Source organism: Thermobia domestica, chromosome 8 (genome assembly GCF_964235325.1).
Source record: "Thermobia domestica chromosome 8, izTheDome1.hap1.1, whole genome shotgun sequence".
NCBI classification, from domain to species: Eukaryota; Metazoa; Arthropoda; class Insecta; order Zygentoma; family Lepismatidae; genus Thermobia; species Thermobia domestica.
Genome location: NC_137461.1, coordinates 165554274 through 165575128, shown reverse-complemented (window position 1 = coordinate 165575128; position 20855 = coordinate 165554274). Strand labels below are relative to the sequence as shown.

The window sequence follows — 20855 nt, the reverse complement described above, 5'->3', positions numbered from 1 at the left end:
CATCATGGTTGCTCCAATGTTCAGTGCATCGTAGCAGTTTATCTTCTCCACATTACTTGTAACCCCTGTTGCTATAGACATGATCACTTGTACATTTGGGAAAGGGTTGTGGGCACTGAACCACTCTGATACTTTCCTAACATCTTCTTGGTCCCGTTTGATTCGAAATTCTCGTGCATCTACGTGATGTTCTCCACTTGCAAACGAAATACCACAAAAGTTTTCTAGTCCTTCAGAAATGTTGCTCGCACTTAACAAACCAACAACAAACTTAGTTAAAACATTCTCTTTTGTACTTCTTCCACAAAGCCTCCTCGTATCTTTGAAGACTTCATGAGTGACTGACTGTTCTATTACCATATCTTTTGGAGTTCCACTAAAAAATTTGTCTGATTGCTTAACAGTGAAAAAGTCTGCAGTAAATTTTCTATAGATTTCTCCATCCATTATGTTCTCCAACTTTACCATGTGTTGTACAAACAAGTTGGCACTTTTAGCGTACAAAAAATATCCTGCGGCGTCGAAATACGGAATCATCCTCTTCACTGCAGACAGATATGCCTTCCAGTCACCCATCCTCTCTGCCCCAATAACCTCTTTACGGATTAACACCATATCTAAATACTGGTCCCTTAATTGTGCAGTTGGACATCTCCCTTTTAGTTGGTTTTAGTTACAAAAAATGCAGGTACAGATACCGTTGGAAAGATTTTGTAATGTTCTACAACCTTTATTTGAAGATATATTTTGAAATATTTTATGATTACTGAGTTATTTGTATTTACACTTAAAACCAGGTACTCAAAAACTAGTTTTTTTGTATTTCGAAAGAAATTAACAATGCAGAAGCACGTTTCATTCCGTACATTTGGTAATTAATTATCTTCAATTTGAAACAAAAACGACGGTTTTACCACTATTCTGCGGAAAGTTATAACCATTCCCACAAAACACTACAAATTCTGGCGTCGGCCATTTTGATGACGTCATATTTCCGAAACCCAACCCGATATTCTTTGGGACTTCCTGTGAAACATTTGCGAGCAAATGTGCTAAGCGTTCCCGGTAAATTTTGTTTTTTTATTCGGAATATTTAGGTTAACATGCAAATAAGCTGAATTTGATTGTATTTTAAATTGTGTTTTCCTCCCCCACTTCCACCCCCCGAAAAAAGGGGAAGCGTACAGCAGAAAGTCGGGGACTTTTGATATGTCATTTAGAATGACCTAATGATCGTTTTTGTGAAGAAAAACCTTGGCTTCTAATTTTTCCGAAGAAACACCCATTTTTTGACTAAAGTTCCTGGACTATTAAGCTAACGCTCACTGACATTTCCATAAAAAAATTTTTTTTGAACTTTTGTAAAGATCCACCATCTTATGCTACGCTCCCTGTGCCCCCCTAAGGCAGTGTGTTACAAAACTAACATTCCAGATTTTAAAACCTTACCTTCTTACTACAATAACAAATTTCACATTAATTATCGAAAACAAAATACTTTTTCCCTATGTCCCTGTAAAAAAGATTATGGTGAATTTTTAATGTAATTTTTGGAAAGGGGGCTGTAGCCCAATATCAATCACTGACATGCAAGGAGCATCGGAAATTAATTCTGCGACATTTGTGATTAATCTGACGCTGGTTGGCATTTCCACAACCAAATTTGAAATTTCTATAAAGATTCACCATCTTATGCTACGTCCTCTGTGCCCCCCTCTTCCCTCAGGTTGTGCGTTACCAAAATAACATTCCAGATTTCAAAACCTTAACTTTCTATTACAATAACAACAAATTTCACATTAATTGACAAAAACAAAATATTTTTTCCCGTATGTCCGTGCAAAAAATAATTACGCTGAATTTTTAATGTGACTTTTGAATAGGGGGCTGTAGCCCCATATGAGTTACTGGCACATGCAAGGAGTATCAGAATATTAGTTCTGTGGAATTTGTGATGAATCTTACGCTTACTGGCGCTCCTAAAATAGAAATTGGGATTTTAGTAACACTCCACCCACCACTTTTTTATGCTCCTTGCCCCCCAAAGGGGGAGCCTTAACCAAAATAATGTTTGAGACGACTCCACTAGCATTGCGGATGAGTGTCATTGTATTTTATATCAAATAACATTCATTTGTAGCAAAATCCTTAGCAATAGTTATTGGAGAAAACTGTCTCCAAAGTTTAACATTGAATTTCCCATAAGAAACATGAACTTTTGTGTTTACGCTCCCAAAACAGGGGCTAAACAGTAATCATCTCTAGTTTACTTTTGAAATTTAAAAAATTCAGACATTTTCCAATAAGAATGTCAAATTTTACATTAATAATGTGGAAACTTCATATTCTGCCAGTGCTCTAGAAAATGGCCACTATCAATGTCGAATTTTTAGTTGTCTGGGTCCCTTAGATGAATAGTGATACTTTCGATCCCGTTTAAATCCAAATTCAAACCCGCAACTTGGGGAAAGGGGAGGAAGAGAGATTTAAAAATGATCGAAAATGACCGATATTAGTGCTGAATCCACATTTTTGGGGGGTCGCTAAGATGAACGGTGATACTTCCGATGCATGGCTCGCAACATGGGGAGGGGGAAATATATACAGAGGGTTTATTAATTCGTGTGTAAATTTCATTTGTTCCCAGTGCAAAAGTGGCATCAGGTAAAGACGTGCAATTTGGTGTAACTTTAGACAAAGGACATAAGTTTTGTTTCGCTATAGAAGCATGTCATTTGTATTAAAGATTGAAGAGATACAGGGTCAAAGGTCAAATTTCGATTTTTTCCTTATGGGATTGCAATGGTAAACTCTAAAAGAGCCTGAAAAAAACGTAAATCGAAGTGATAACAAAGAAAAAGCTGTATGGCATGATTCTATGTCGCAAGCCGACCAAATATGCGTCAATCAAGTGTCATGGTCAGAGGTCACTCTCAGATCAAGGTCACAGGTCACCTTGAGAAACCATTTGAATAAACTGAAAACAACGCAATGACCGTACCTCATCATGTCAAGTGGGTTCTCAAGGTGGCCTATGACTTTGATCTGACCGTGACCTCTGACCATGACAATTGATTGACGAATATTTGGTCGGCTTGCAACATAGAATCATACCATGCAGCTTTTTCTTTGTTATCACTTCGATTTACGGTTTTTTCAGGCTCTTTCATAATTTACCATTGCAATCCCATAAGGAAAAAATCGAAATTTGATCTTTGACCCTATATCTCTTCAATCTTTAGTACAAGTGACATGCTTCTATGGCGAAACAAAACTTATGACCTTCGTCTAAAGTTACACCAAATTGCACGGCTTTGCCTCGTACTACTTTTGCACAGTGAACAAATAAAATTGACACAGGAATTAATCAACCCTCTGTGTATATATATATATAATATGGTCAAAAGTGACCGATATTAGTATCGAATTTATAGTTCTTGCGGTCGCCGAGATGATGAGTGGCACTTCTGATGCTGTTTAAATCCATTTTTAGCCCCGACACTTGGGGGATGAGGAGGGGTGACACATTAAAATGATCGAAAATGAGCAATATCAGTTTCAGTAACATGATCATTAATACTTACGATGCAACGTAGATCCAAATTCAGCCATACAACATAGAAAGATGTGCATTTAAATTGTTTATTTCAACCCAGCGAAGCGGGTAATATGCGCTAGTGTTAAATATAACTTCATTGTGAATCTTAAAAAAAATCCAAAATTTTACCGCCCTCTGCTCAAGCACAGAATAGCACTTACCTAAATACGGGCCTAACATTATCCGGAAGAACATCGCATTGAAAGCCCGCCGCAAAGTGCACGGACACCGCCTCCTAGAGTGCCACATCTAGGATCGGTTAGGTTAGGTTAGGAAACTGTATGAAATTTACCTCACAGTTGCAAATGGAAATAAGTTTGTACCCTGGATGAAGAGTGGCTGTACCTAGATAAGACCAACAGAATTTGATCCACTTTCTACCGTGAATAGGATTATTATAGCCTTTCAGAACTTCCTTCGCCTGTACGGCGATTAGACCGCAAATCTGGATTCACATAAACATGGCCTACAGTCGTACTGCTCAATCATCTCAGGAAAGGCAGAAGAGACGGGAATTCGAGTGGTCTTATATTCGTCTATCCATATGAAATCCACGGACGCTTCACCAGTGAACTACTGTGGGTTTGGACTCCTCAAACAGGCATTTCCATTTCCATTCTGCACAGGAGTTTGCTGCAGTGGAAACTACGCTGCCGGACAATCATTCGAGCACATGGTCGGTACTTAGAGCACAATCAGTGATAGAGAAAGGGAATTTAGTAGCCAAGTAATTGGTTCAAAGTCGAATATTTTTATAATGAACAACCTTCTGTAAACATGAAGCAGCAGCTGATTATGCAGTTAGGTCGCCAGAATGCTTGATGATATATATAGAAATTGTTTCGTAGGGCTTGGTAATAGATGCTCTTATTTTTGCTTCGGTGGACAAACATCGTGCTCGTGGGTTTTCTCGGGGTTCTCCCGTTTCCTCCCACTTTCTTCATTCCACCATTTCACTCATCTCTCATTATCACCGTCTCCTTTAGCCTAACCGGCATAACCGTGGGACGTAAAACTTAAAGATTTCATTTTTGATTGTAGAATTTGAAAAATCAAAAGAAACTACACTTCTTTCTTTTTTTACTTATTTATTTACTGTTTTTTGCCCAGATGCTGAAAGTAAATAGTTCGTCTTTCATGTCTAATGTAAAATAATTTATAAGATATTTATTTGCCTTAAACGATTCATCACATCCATATATTTTTTGAATGTAAATAAGATGAGTGTAAAATATATGTATAAAATGTAATACAGACGAAATATTTTTGTAGAAAATATAATGCGAATACTAGCAAACTTCGTAGTAAGTACAAAATAGTACTGACCTTGTGTCCGTAGAAAAGTAAATTTTCAAATAAATTCAGTAATCTATGCTACTTCCATCAGTTACTTCTTGAACTCCCGCGCTAAATCCATTGTAGATTTTCTCATTTAAGAACTATCCATTAACAAACATTCGGAACAGATTATCCGTGAAATGATAGTTTTATAGAGTTTTAGAGCAGCTGCCAAAATATACGTCGAAGTTTTTCTTTCTCCTTCTTTCTTCTTCAAGATATCTTTTTAGTCAAAAAATAGCTACAAAACATTCCACTTCAGATAGTCTAATAATAATAATTAATAACCGTAATATATGAAAACGAACATGAAAGAAAGGTTACAGATGCTTTGATTCGGGTTAACTGTTGGCAGCAAAATAAGTAAATAAATAATATGTTAACCCGTCTTCCTGCCTTTGGTGCGCGCTGTCCCTGGTTCAATTCCTGATGGAAGAGCATAGAACGCACTACAGTGGTTTAGATTTCACTATAAACTTATATATTTTGACAAAGGACATATATGCATTTCAGTAAATCAATGTATATTGTACTTGGTTCTGTTAATGATTTTAAAAAATAAATAAATATTCTTGGTTCTTTAACATGGGTGATACGCAAAATATCGATGTAAATACCTTACGGTTTGCTTTTCCTATTTCTACATTAAGATTCTTTTGTTGAAGCCACGTAAGTAATTTACCTACTTTAGTGAAGTAGCTTTTCTCATGATTGAACACTTTCTAGTCATTCTGTTGTTATTTACGATGTAGGAGATTACTGAAGATGCCAGATCAGTAGAACATAAATGGCTTGATGGCTCTGCACCTTTTGTGGAAGAAAGAAAGACGCCAGACATTGAAAATATGGACTTGGAACAATATCAGCAGTCCTTAGCGAAGTAAGCATAGTTATTAATTTGTACGGATTCTGGGGGCAGTGTATTTTAATTTTGCAGTTTAAATGTTAGTCATTTTAGGAAGATCAGATAAATAAATAAAAGAGCACCTCGAATAACCAATATATAATTAGAGTAAAATGGATACTGCTTTGACTTGATAAAATCCTGACTAAAGCGTGCAAAATAATACTTTAAAAATCCATAGAAGAAAAATCTTACAAATCTATGCTACTACATATACAATGAACAATGGAGCTAGAATAACATTTTCTTGGTCATTCAATATTTACTGTATTGTACAGTTTTTTAAAACTGCTTCTAGACTAGTCCAAAACATCCGTAATCGACACAAAAATAATGTGTTAGGTACAAAACTGCTATCATGTTCGTATAATTATTTTCCTTTTTGTGTACAAATGAGGTTTCAGCGTAATTAAGAAGGAAGAAAGTGAGTTACACCATTGTTATCAGCCTAAAAAATGCTCAGAAATATGTTGAAATGGCTCAGAAAATGACACAAAGTTAGAGATATGTTGCGCAATCTAATGTGTGCTTCATGAATGTGCATATCTAGGTAGACATTCCAATGATGTATTACGAAGTCGTAAAATTCCTTTTAGGCAGGGCCATTGCCAGTGTGATACACCACAGCTGTTACAAATTAAAACTTACCCGGAAATGTTTAGAAAAGTTTCAACCATTCTGAAATAAACGTTTAAAAAAACTCAAATTAAGGAAATTACCAAATATCAAAAAGGCAAATAAACAAGTATCTAGTTGCGTGTAAGTTAAAAATTGATGGGAACGATTTTTCAGATTTGAGAAATTTGATAAAAAGAATAAGCAAATAAAAAAATGAACTTGATTGCAAAGTAAAAGCAAGTTAAAAATTGTGCAGCATTCTAATGGTGAAAAGTATTTATTAAGTATGTGAAGAGGACGTGTTGTATAGAATGTTTACTCAAACTATTCTAGTGTTTAATTCAGACCTCAAAAATCATCAGAGTCAACATCTTCGTTGTACAATATAATATGTAGGCACCTGTATTCATTTTATCAAGCAGGCAGAAAGGGGGTCGAAGCCTGTGAGAGAGATCTGAATTCCACACTAACAAATGTGTCTGATAGCCTATAGAGCATAATCGTGGGTCGTTAAACAAAAGATTTCATTTCAAAGTAACTGAGTGCAGTAAAATTAGTTTTGCGTCACCCTTAAGTCTGTCTTATTGTAAATTTTATTTTTCATTGTGTAACACTGTACACAATAGGAACGGTACATTGTAAATTTATCAATAATACCGAATTATTAGTTTTAATCTTTGCTGAAAATTTCACCACATGATACTGGACACTTGTCAAGTTATTAAAAGAGAACAGTGCAGTGTACTAATTAAATATAAATATGTATATCTATTCGGTAAATGCTTCCAAAAAGTGTACGTTTTCAATGTGGAATTTTTAAAAAGTGTTATTTAATAAAAACATAACGTTTGTGTGCTATATGAGAAGAGAAATTGCAACATAACCTGGGTATGATTGTAATTCGCTGGCTTATTACTTAAAGCACAACAACATTAAAAGTGTTAATATTTGTGCTGAAGCACTCTTAGTAATAATAGATGAGATGAAGCTATGCTGTTTAAAATCGCAATATCAGTGTTATTACTCTACTGATCACACGTTACACACTCCATCTTAGTTATTGATCAGCCATATACCTCATTGAGATTGCAAGAGTGATTCGCTTGAAACAGCATATAGCCCGTCAAGAATAACTTTATGTCTGAGACGTTAAAACAATTGTAATTCGCATGATAAGTCGTTGTGTTTCAAGCGTAATTCGAATTGTGTTTCATTAGTATCTATTACAACCGCTTACCTGGAACAAATCGTCTCTGTAACTTATTCTGGATTTGACGATTTTAACTTCAAATTCCTGCCAATGATCAAATCATCATATTAAACTGTATGAATATGGTAACCAGCCCTTTACCATCAATCTGTTAAGGGCACAAAAATTGTAAAAGGTACCTGCAATATTATGTGCACTCTTCTTGCTAATCTTTTGTTTAGCATAGGAATAGAAACACACTTTTCATTTATAATAATAATTTTGTGTAAATAACGTAAGGAATGTATTTTTATTTCTGTACAAGACAAAAGTGGCAGAAAAACAATCATAATACTGAAGGTGTATTTCAGATAATGACCTTTTTGTAATTAGAAGATACTACGACACTTCAATAGAATACAATTCAGTAAATACTGAAGGTGTATTCCAGATAATGACCTTTTTGTAATTAGAAGATATTACGACACTTCAATAGAACAGAATTCAGTAAATATATACTTGTAACGTCAATTTTCCTTTTTGTATGCTCACCAAGGATTAATAATAAGAAAAACTAAAAATAGCTTTCCCTTATGAGATTCTAATATTTGAACGCTTCTACTTTGTTTATGAGCGATTTTTTCTCGCTTTGAAGAAAAAAATCTTACTTTCCTTACTTTAGATATGCATGCCCTTTAGTATTTGCGTTGCCACTTTAAATTCACCAAGGGGAAACGATCTATGTCACAACTCATGTTATATTTCCCGTGCTGTCCAAAATAAGGAATACACTGTTGTCAAATATTTGAGCAATTACCTTAGATAAGGGCGCATGTAACACATTTGAAATCTTACCGGAGTTTCAGAAAGAGGTGCATAAGATGGGGAAGGTGACTGATACGAAGGGTTATCATTCCATGATTAAGCAGGGGAAAAGCGGTTAGGTACTTGACTCGTGTGGGATAAATACGAGACGCAATTCTTGAAATATCAGAGTAACTTTTCTGGATTCAAGCGTCGTTCCACTTCGAGTATGGCCGTAAGTGATGTGTTCATGCAACATTAATCGTCAGCAAGAGAGAACTTTCCGAAAATATATTGATAGAAATTGACATTGAAACATACTTGTGTTTGATGTATCCATATTTCATTGTGCATATACTGAACAACGAAAGTTCCATCTCGCATCAGAAAATATTTTTATAGAAGATGTAGAAAAAATTTATTTGGGTGTGCTTTTACAATTATGTTTAGTTTGAGAACAGATGAATGCTGGAAATATTTAATGGAATTAAACTAACTTACTGATTTAATATTCACTACTGAGACTACATAATTAATTCCTCCATGTAGACTCTGGAGTTATTATTTAAATAAATAATATTTTTCTGACCAGAGTATGCACTTCTTTATTAAAAATAAAGTACATCCTGTTTCAAAAAGAATATACGTATTACGAAGAATTATTTTGTCTAAACTATCGATCGCTGCGCCTCGGCTCGGCTATTGGAGAAACAAATACATAGTCTAGTTTATATTAATAATTATATTAATGTCAGTTATCTTCTGTTTTGCTTGGTAACCGTCATATGTTTAAAATGGCTACTCCGCAGCAGAAATCATTTTGTGTTCTCGAGTTTGCGAAGTGCAATTCCGTGATTACAGTGCAAAGACGTTTCAGGTTCAGGTACCAAATTGATCCTCCGAATGGGTGGAACATTCGCAGATGGTATCGACAGTTTGTAGATACAGGATGTCTATGTAATGGAAAGAGTCCTGGCCGCCCTCGTGTCCCTGAAGAAAATGTTGCACGAATTCAAACTGCTTTCCAACGTAGTCCTTCAAAATCAACTCGTCGTGCCACTTAGGAGTTACAAGTGCCAACAACAATTTGGCGTGTTTTGAGACGTCGGTTGGTTATGAAGCTGTACAAGTTATTTCTGTTACACGCTCTGCGTCCTGATGATAGACGCAAACGTGTGGCATTTTGTAACGAGATTCTGGATGCCATTGACAATGATAACACTTTTGCACAACGCATCGTATTCAGTGATGGAGTGACTTTCCGTGTTAGTGGTCAGATGAACAAACAAAATGTTCGAATGTGGGGCCTACAGAACCCATATGCAGTCATTGAACATGTACGAGATTTGCCCAAAGTCAGTGTGTTTTGTGCGATATCCCGATCATCTGTTTACGGCCTATTCTTCTTTAATGAAAATCAGTTAACAGTCAGCATTATCTCACTATGTTACAAAACTGGTTGTTTCCGAGGCTGCACGAAGACAACTTCATTTTTCAACAAGATGGGGCACCCCCTCACTGGAGTCGCCAAGTGCGTGATTATCTATATGAAACTACCGAACCGTTGGATTGGTCGTCAAGGAGCTGGCGACTTAGCATGTCTCAGCTGGCCTCCACGGTTATCGGATTTGACACTCTGTGACTTCTTCCTGTGGGGTTTCGTTAAAGACAACGTTTGTATACCACCACTCCCACAGAACCTGGAAGAGTTGAAGAGCCGGATCCGTACTGCCATAACATCAGTGACGCAGGACATGCTTGCCCGAGTATGGGAGGAATTTGAGTATCGATGTGATATTGTTCGTGTCGCTGATGGAGGATATATTGAACATATGTAATTTGAACTTGAGAGGTTCGTAAATATGTGTGTAAAATTTCATATTCGTATGTCTTAAAGTGTAATAAATATATGCATTCGAAATACTTGTATTCTTTTTGAAACAGGGTGTATTTCGTAACAGTTTCCATAACGTAACGTTATCTTCTTCAGACGTTAATATGTATGTTCATATTTATGTAGGTAATCAAATGAACGTCTGAGGAAGATAATGTTACGCTATGGAAACTGTTACGAAATACTTTGTTTTTAATAAAGAAGTGCATACTCCGGTCAGAATAATATTAGTTATTTACATAATTAAATTGTGCTCTATTAAAGTAGTTTCTTATTAACAAAAAAATATGCTATAAAATAGAACTAATAGTTGTATATGGTTTATGTAGGATGTAAGTTTTTTTTAATAATTTGTCGACTAATATTATATTTGCAAACCACATGTTTTTCGTTTCTTCAGAATGAATACAAATCTTCATGAACTGCAAGCCGATATTCAAAGGCTGGCCAGCCAACAGCAACAGATTCAAACTCTTGTTTCTGGATCGGATAACCAGAGATTGCAAATGCCACAAGTAGCTGCAATTCCATCATCTTTACCTCCTGAACAACAACAGTTCTACCTTCATGAACAAAATCATAGAAGAACGTGGGGTCAGCCTCAGATGCATCATCCGCACATAGAAGATTATAGTCAACATCTCCAGTCTGTCCCAGCGGACAGGAGAGTGCCGTGGGGAGATAGTACTATTGTTGCTAAGTATGTTTAATTTTTTGTAATAATAAATAATTAATTTAATATTTTTGGTCATAAGTAAATACAATTGGAGCTTCTTTTCTTTTTCTTTCTTTCTCTCCCTATTTTTCTTCGTTTCTCTCTCAGAAAGAGGAAGAAGAGAAAAGAGGAAAAGATAGAAATGAAAAGAAGAAAAAAAGAAAGAGGTAAAAGAAAGCAAGAAAAGTTTCTTTTTTAAAAAAGAAGAAAAAGAAAAATATTTTCTTTTATTTTTCTTTTTTATTAAAAAAATAAATTCTGTATTCATTGTTCGATTTATTGGAGAGGTGAGGGGAGGAAATTCTCCTATGTAAAGAAAAAAATATATCGTTGGAATATGTGTTTATGTGGGTGTGTACTGCGAAATATTCTGTGTATGTAGTAATTTTCTTTTAAGTACAACGTATATGTCATCCCCATGTTAAATATCATAATTCACATAAATACTAAAAATTAAAATAACTCGTGAAGGTTTTCTAGAATTCCCAGCAGAAACCAATTTATTGAGGACAAAAATAAAGTCAAATTCAGTTTGCAGCTGTTCCGTATGGTTATTCACCAAGTCAATGAATTACGACAAAGACACTTTATTCTAAAAATATTTTCTGTCTCTTTCATTGTATCACAGACTTATTTTCAAATTGCAGCAAGTACTTTCTGTGCTAAGTACTTACGAAATGAGAATAATTCGTGTCCGTTATGAGGAGGTTATTAAAACGTTGGGAGAGGGATAGGAAAAGTCTGTCCGTGTTCGTTAAAGGGATATTTCTGTTCCGTAACAATACGTATATTTTAGTCGGGACAAAAAGATTTATTTGTCTGTATTATTCAGGCGTCCGACTCGAACGAATGTAAAATTACGTATATTGTAGCATTCATGAAATTGAGATTTTATATTCCGGAAAATTGAGCCCTTTGGAAGGTTGATTATATGGAAGCATTGTTATTTTGTATATTAGCCCAGAAGAAAACTTCAGGAAGTGCTACTTAAATTGTAAATACGAATGGATAGTTAAAGAGATTTATAGGAAAAGAGTTAGCAATCCTCTTCATGCTCTTCCTGTTGCTCTACTGGCTAACTAGCTAGCGCTCGCGCCCTTAATGCACCGATACCCGGATTCGATTCACGGTGAGAAAGCATTTAACGCATTACAATGATTCAAATTCCACCTTAAGGCTTCTTCAGGAAACTCATCTCCACTTTCCTCAATTTTAATGAACAACGTAAAGACAACGAAGAATATTAAAAATGCAGAAAGTAAGCCAGATAATAACCACGATTTTGGTCATAAGTAAATAAAATTGGAACTGTGTATATATATATATATATATATATATATATATATATATATATATATATATATATATATATATATATATATATATATATATATATATATATATATATATATATATATATATATATATATATAATATGCACATACGTATTATTTGTTCGTAAAGGAGAAATGTTCGTCACAGAGAGGTTACACAAATTTAAATTACTTAGAGCTCATACTTTGACTAATAGTTTTTTGTGAAAACCTTTAGTATAGTGTAGAAATTTGGGGGCCGAACAATTGCACACCGAAATTTCTGATCTATGAGAAAACGTTTAGAAAGGGTTATTACTTTATTTAATAGCAATTTGTTGGTACCTGATTTATTTTTTACATTTTTGATATTCTTCATTGTCTTGATTTTTTTATAAAGTGGGGGTGGCCTTAGCGAAGAGACTTGCGGTAGGTCCACATTCCGTATGGCCTCCGTTGCTGAAAAGGAACAATAAACTTCAACACCAGGGCAGTGCTCTTCAACAGGTTCTTACCTAGAAAGCTTCGTAAACTAAAATTAAGTTAGTTGAATATCTAACATTTTACTCTGTGTCGAAAGTGGTAATGTTAATTATGCTTTTCTTGTAATTTTGCACTTAAATCACTGCGAAATTTTCATGAAAACTATGTTATCCTAAACAAGAAGCAGAAGGTTATTCTTTACTAATCCATGTTTTTGATGATATCAGTCTTTAAACTGAAAACAATTAGCATGCAAAATACTTCTAACAATTTGTTTCCTTTGACTTTAAAAGTGGACGTGATAATCTTTTTTGATTATTCTTTCCATTTCGTAAAAATTTTAGCCATTTCGAACAGTATGTCTGTGTACATATGAGCAGAGTCCATAGAAACTAATTTAATTTAATGAAGAAGAAATTTGGGTTTTAAGTCAGTACGATTACTAAAAATGTATATTTGAAGGAAGAAATACTGGAGAATGAATAATTAAATTACACGCGTTTCTGTCAAACAGTGGGTTACAAAAAGGTGTTAGATTTGGATATATGGAGTAAGCCGAAGTCGATCAGTAACCGAAGGCTTAAAACGAAGTGGGAAATATACAATTAAGAAAAAAGTGATTCGATTAGGGATCAGAAGGTTGGATGGTTTCAGGGCCACATTCCTTTCAGCATAGAGGTTCGTGTGGGATATGAACCACATGACTTTCTGCGGGAATCGAACCCAAATCTTTCGCGCCAAATATACGTACAGAAGAAAAAAGTGACATAGTGAAAACAGGTTTCTCATCTTGCTCCGAAAGCCTAGTAAGACGTCCTACTTTCGTTGGATTGGTTGTAAAAATAGATTCATTTGATTTGTTCGTAAAGATCCCATTGCAGAAATTTTTGGGTTAGAGTGTGTGTGATTGAAATTACTGATTTATCGTTTAATATGGATGCGAAACGACCCTTTGTAACGCAACCATAGTCGAGGTCACTCGCGTAATCAGAGGCTGCGGTGCCCAGTCAGTTAGGAGGTAATGTGTCGCTGAACAGGGTCGTGAACATACAATTGAATGTGACTTTCCTTTATGTTAAATTTGACATATTCTGCACATCTAGCCGCGGAAAACACCAACATTGCATTTGGACTAGGTGCCATGAATGAACATACCATATACCGGTGAATTTTAAAATTTCCTGCCGATGACACATCGAAAAATATGCCTTACGGCTACCGAGTAAAACTATGTTCTGATGAAATCCTCAGGAACACCGTAGACATACCCTAGAAAGTATTCGTGTCTTGCAGACGAGGTAAGACATACACCACATCGCTCTCGTTCGGCGGCTGTGCACAATCGTTAAGATGAAAAAATTGGACTTAAGTGTGGTACATGAGTTTACACCAGCCAACAAAGATGGCCGCTATGAATTTCTCTGAGGGTCACTAAAATAACCGGGAAAGTTTGCTATATCAGGTTGTCACTTCTGATGAAAAATGGATCACGACAATTCTAAACAGTCAGGGCAGTGTTTGAGTCGTGATCAACGTCCAGAGTGGTTTCCAAACCCATCCCTTCATCTGCATAAGGTGTTGCTGCTGTAGTGGTTTATGATGGGATAATCTATCATGTCTTTCTCCATCCAGGTGAAATCATCATTGATGGTCTTTACACTGCTGGAGTGCATAACCTCCACCATCCAGCAATAGTCAGTAGATGTGGTGTCCTTACATTGCACGACAATTCGCTCAAAGTATGTTGCAGACTCTTAGTGAGTTACAGTGGGAAACCTTTTCTCATCCACCTTATTATTCTTACGTTTCTCCCATCACCGACCTTTTTTTTTTTTTTTTTTTTTCTATCATCCCGATCACTTCTTAGCAGGAAGGAAGTTCCCTTATAACGGGACCATGCCTCGTGCGATTGAGGACTTCACATCGTATATTCCAGACCTTTCTCGTTAGCTGAGATCCAATCATTGGCTGAGTGCTGGAAAAGTGTCTGGCTGCCGTTAGAGACTGCTGTTATGGCATAACATGAAAATGTTCATTTCGTTTATGAAAATGTTTATGCCGTTTATGAAAATGTTTATGCCGATTTCCCCTACCATCTCTGTTGAATTCTCCAACTACAGTATGACAATAAAGCTGGTCACAGTACTTGTCACAAATGTTTTCGCTATGTGAAAACCATTCCTACCGTTTCATCGTTTGTTGCTTTTAAGGGAAGAAAGACTTAACTGTATCACTAGTTCCCGTTTACGTTCTTGCTTTTGTAGGTGATGAAGTTATGTTCTATCCGTTAAATATTAAGTATAGACCTTCCTCTTTCGTTATGATGTAGTAATTGCCTTCCCCATTTCTGTTTCATTGATGCAGCTGTGCAAGGGTAACATGTTCGGGGTGTTTAATAATGTAAATTTTTTCGATGAAGGTCGTAATTCAGGATATTTGTTGGCTCTATAGATTGAATACTTGTCGCACTCTCGTCCCTGATAAGTTGCATTCAATAAAATATTTCTTTGCTAGAAGTATCATTTCAACATACTCATGACTGATTCACAATTTCTCTTAATATTTCACTCTTTTTCCACAGAACCAGGTTGCAACCGTTGTCAGTTATATTCACATCCCATGAGGGACAGCTCAAGAACATCTCAGTTGTTGACGATACGCGTGATATAACAGAAATACAGCCCGTTCCGTGGTGCCAACTTGCGGGAAAACGACTTTTGCTTACAACAGACAGGGTCATTAGTTATATTACTACAGTAGCTTTTCCCTTAACGCAGAAAATGTTCTGCTCACAAGATCGATTTCATCCTCGTCATGCTGACCTAAATACCAGGACTTTCAAGTTAAATAAATAATCAAATACATTAGCACTCTTTGGATTTCATGTAAAAATATTGTAGAATTAAGGGGATGTAAATGTTACTTCGTTAATTCTGATTTTTCATCTGGGGTTCACAAAACCATTTGCAGTTTTGACTTACTCTACAGAGCTGTCAAACCGAATTTCACAGGTAACAAAACTGTATGCACGCATGTATCAGTCTCAGCAAATCCAGCATATATGCTGTATCATGTATCAGCTTTTGAGTAGGAGAGTAAAAATGGGCAAAATACAGCAGGAAAAGAGAGAGTTTTTGGGAAGGATACGTCATGGCTCTTTCCAAAGGAAACTTTAGCATTTCCCGTATAGTAGAAAAATATCAGAACAATGGCTTAATGATAGAACAGATCGCTCTTAGCAGTATAATCAGGCTTCCGCCACAACCTCTTCAAAAATAGTTTTAAGTCACATGGCTTAACATCTGTGGCCTTCTACCCGCATGTCAGCTTCAACTGGTATTCATGCTATTCTGTTGTAGGATATTCCTGTTAAAAACAATCCATATGCTATTCCAGTGGATTACTGAGTTTTTGAACTTCTCAAACAGGGCCTTTTACTACGTCAGATTTGCAGGGTAAAGTGTCTCTGGAAAGTCTGCAAGTAGAAGTGAGACAGTTCCCCTGATACAGCTGCAGTGGAAACTGCAATATCGTACAGTGGTTTATTCTTGTGACCATCATATCGAGCATCACTGATAACGACAGGATGGAATATCTTAGATAAGCAACAACTTCAGTTTGTTCGAATGAAAACGTAGGAGCTTTCTAGGTGAGGTTCTGTTAGTGTTTTACTCGGTATTAGGTAATGTTCTTTCTTGAGAATGGTAATGTTCTTTCTTGAGAATTGCTAGATGAGAGCCTGACAACTTTATAAAGGTTATTGACAGATCCGAATACCATGCGTAAAATTAAATCTAAGAGCAAGTCTTAATTAAGTTCAGTGTGAAGTTTAATCTAAGAGCAAGTTCAGTGGATCAGTTACAGTATTTCCTTCTCTTTTTTCCATGATTCACTTCTGTATCTTACTTTTCATTTTTCTGAACAAAGCCGCAGATGAGGACCGATAGTTCGGAGAAAGAGAAGTACAAGAAGGAATCATTTAAGTACTGCACTTGACCCTATTGTAGTTAATACGGAGTATAACATTGTGCTCGAATATGCGTAGCACCATATCAACTCTAAGCTCATTTCTGGAATAATGTAACTTTTCTTACTGCTTGTAAGTTTGTATAAAGGATAAATTTAATACCATAATTGAGTTCATATGATGTAAAATTAAGTCTGTTGAGAATTAGGTTTGCGGATTCAGATAATGTTAGGAGAAAATATAAGGAAGAAGAATCACAAAAATATTTTTAATAGTTCTTAAAATCACTAGCATATGATATCCAGTATCCTCACTTCCTTTTTGTATTCGTCTTAGAAACCATCTTTTGTTGCTTATCAAGTCATCAAAATCAAAACATACCGACAGTTCCTTTCTTCAGATGAGTTATTTCGGTCTCGAGAAGATTAGTTTCTCGTAGAACGTACTCCAAATAAAACTACTGCTATCATAAGAGAATACAAACAGAAAATCTGCACAGATTTGAGGAGACTCGTGTTCATTAAAGGAGACAGTAAATTTCTATATCTTTGTAACAAGTTATATTGTTTGTTCATGCGGTGAACCAACTGTCCATTTACTCATCTTTAAGCACTTACGATAGAATGAATTGATTTGATATTATTTTCGTACAAAAATATAAATAAAAATAAAAACTAATTCAGCATTGTGAAAAATATATTGACGAAATGTTCAAGAATAGCTAATTTAGTAAATATCAATGCATTTCAACTTCGATAACGTTTGAAAATTAGACTTTGGAGTTCTCTTGAATAACATAGCAGTAGTTATTTTCCCATTTTCTTCTTTTAGTACTACATTCATTATTATTATTATTATTATTATTATTATTATTATTATTATTATTATTATTATTATTATTATTATTATTATTATTATTACTAATAATAATATTTCTTCATCATCAGTGACAGAAAGCAAGCTTTCACCTTCTACGATTCTTCGCTGATTTTTTCGTTTAGATAATAATTACTACTCTTACCATTTGCCAAGTGAAAACTTCATCCCTTTCCTATGTTGTTTTCTACGGTATCCCTAGTAAGACAGTTTGGTATTAAATGTCTGTAGACGTTTCTTTTTTCCTTTTTTAAAACTATTTTCTGTCTGTTCTTCTTAACAGTTTCTTATTGCTTTTCCATCCATATAATTTTGTTCGTTCTTTGTTTTTGCCGGCACAGTATAGTATTTGATACGAAATACTTGCTGAAGTATTTCTGCTTGTATGTCCATCAAGGTATCGTAAAAATTAAATCTTTTTCCTAACTTAATGTTATTATTAATAAAATCTCGTTTCTTTGCAGTCGCAATCAATCAATAAATCAGAAATTTCCTCAACACATCTATACTAGCCAGCAAGGTGGATTTGTGCTGCATCCTCAGTCCGACAAGTCAATTGGTTATTCACCACACGTACAAGTTGCAGATATGAGACATCAGAATGGTGATCAAGGGACTCAGCATCATAGCATGGGAATGGAGAGTGCCTTGTTCCAACAAGAATACGCACCAGCACCTAATCAAATGGTGAACAATATTGGATATTCTGGTCCTAGTGTACAGCATATGCCATTTCAGCTCCAACCTGGGAGTACACATTCTCCGCCAATGTACCCACAAACTTCTACATCAACTCCTCCTTCAATGTTGAATGTATCCGCGTCTCCACAACATAAAAATATACACAGAATAAATCAGTTGATGGTTGAAGCCGAAAATTCAGGACATTCAGTTCAGTATCCAGTGCAGAGTAGTGAAAGGACTGTGCCTACACAGTGCAAAGGAACAAATCAACAAACCGCATCCAGACAGTCTTCTGGTATTGGTGTAATGCACGCTCCAATTCCGACGCCTCCAGTTGACGATATGGAACCTCAAAGTATTTCCTTCATTGATATGCCGAATCAAAAAAAGGATGAGGAAGCGCTTTTGCAAGGTATACAAAGGCTGCAAATTACTTCCGGTAGTAGAACGTATAGAATACCTTCCCCTACAAGACCCGGAATAAACAGGACATTCCAAGTGTCTTCCGAACAGTCAAGTATAAAAAATGTAGCAGAAGTTCCTTCCGACAAAACAGACTTAAAAACAGAACAATTGAAAGATGGCATCAATGCTGATAAGGGATTTTATATATCTTTTGATGATGATGTAGCACCAAAGAGGCCCAAACCGCAATTGAGAGTGAGGAAATCTTCTCCAAAGAAGGTACAGTATAATTAATTTCAAATAATTTGACTAATGTTGCCGGTCTTTATTTCCAAAGAAAATTAATAGCTTATAACAAATAAGTGTAATCAATATATTTTAAAATAGAACATGTAGTGTTAATTGATAATTTTTAACATTTCAACATGACCTATCGCATAATCGAATTATTTATAAATAGTTATTATAATTGGCAATTGTATAGTAAGAAATTACTGCAGAACATTTAATATGGTAATATAGTTCGTTTCTCTATAGTTAATTGAATCTTCAAACTAAATACAGATACCAACTTACATGAAATGTATCATTATGGAAGAAAAATTCACTGGAAGCTGTTTTGTTTATTCTTTCATGTTTTTTTCATATTTGAGAATAATCTTACTGTTGTTTTCTTCGTTTCCTTTTTATTTTTCGCACAGATGCCTCCATTTAAAGTTCATTATGAATTTGCACTCCTAAAGAAGGGGGGGGGGGGGAGAGAAGAAAACATCACTATATGCGTTACGAATACTTACTCTTCTTTAGTACTATAATAGACATTTTCAAGATGATAGTAATTGAGACTGGTACAAGAAAATGGATTATAGTTAGGGGGAATCAGAGAAATAGGATAAAATCTGTACAAGAAGCAAATCTTACAAAGACAAGACGTGTAGGAACTCTGTAGAACGTAGCAAGTAATCAAGACAATGGTTTTGTGCCTGTTTGGGACTATAGGAAAGTTCGACCAACTTCAGCCCGCAATACAACTTGCGATCATAGCGAAATTGAGACAAATAACTGACGAATTTGTTCTTGAATGGTGGACCATTTTTATCATTGCGACATTCTATTGAGCGGTGGAAATTGCGTAGAACTTGCTGCTGTAAATCTGACAATAAATGTTCAGTAATGTTCGGATCAAGGGAGTTGGCTGGGCCAGCTAAAGTGCTGAAATTAATCCTGATATTTACTAAACCACACCTGAACATTTCACGTGTATTCGTGTATTGTAATTGTGGAAGACTGTTGTTTTATGGGAACGCATTTGTATTATAGAATCATGGGAAGTGTTCATATAATCACTGACAGTAGTTTGTTCTTTGAGAGTAGTAATAGAACCAACAGAGTATCATAAAATTGCGGCCCACATCCTCGCAAAGACACCACTAGTTTAATAATGATAGGATGTAGGTAATCTGGAGAATATTCTCTTTTGGACGTCCGCCACACACGAATCCAATCTGTTGATGAAAATAAGGGCGAGGATGACATCAGACTATGTTAGTCTCTTCCAGTCATCGACGGTTCGGTACTTTCTTTTTTCATGCTACCGTAATCAGAAGTTTCGTAATCGCAAACTGACTGAAGATATTGAGGTTATACAGCTCTTAACAGACTAATTTTAGAGAAACTGTTCTAAATGCTGATTAATTTCTGCAGTGAGTTATGCAGCGTTAGCTCTGCCGTTCTTTTTAACAATCCTCGTTAACATGCAGCCGTATCTGCGTTACATTCGACTGCTTGATAGATAAGGAGGAGGATTATTTTATTAAAGTTGTATATATTGATAGTTAAAAACAGCTAAAGAGTTGTCTCGACATGCACATAAAGAAATAGAAGGGGACAATTATATAAGGAACTCAGGAATTGCAATAATGGTTAGACAGTAGAAACATATATTCCAGGCATCTAACTCTGTGGTTTCTTATTCTTTGATCTACGAATGATTGTACAATGCGCAGCAAAAAACCTACAACATGAGCAAGTAAGTTTGTGAAACTACGCCTAACAGCGCAGGAAATC

General features: G+C 35.5%; 1 protein-coding gene across 1 annotated transcript in view; it reads left to right on the top strand.

The window, feature by feature from the left end:
• Window positions 1-20855, top strand: part of Patronin (calmodulin-regulated spectrin-associated protein patronin) — a gene marked incomplete in the record, with an annotated part of 438489 nt that overhangs the window by 272062 nt on the left and 145572 nt on the right. The window contains 3 exon segments of the mRNA XM_081769233.1: window positions 5689-5816; window positions 10746-11045; window positions 18164-19067. Of these exon segments, the coding sequence (XP_081625359.1) occupies window positions 5689-5816; window positions 10746-11045; window positions 18164-19067 (1332 nt within the window).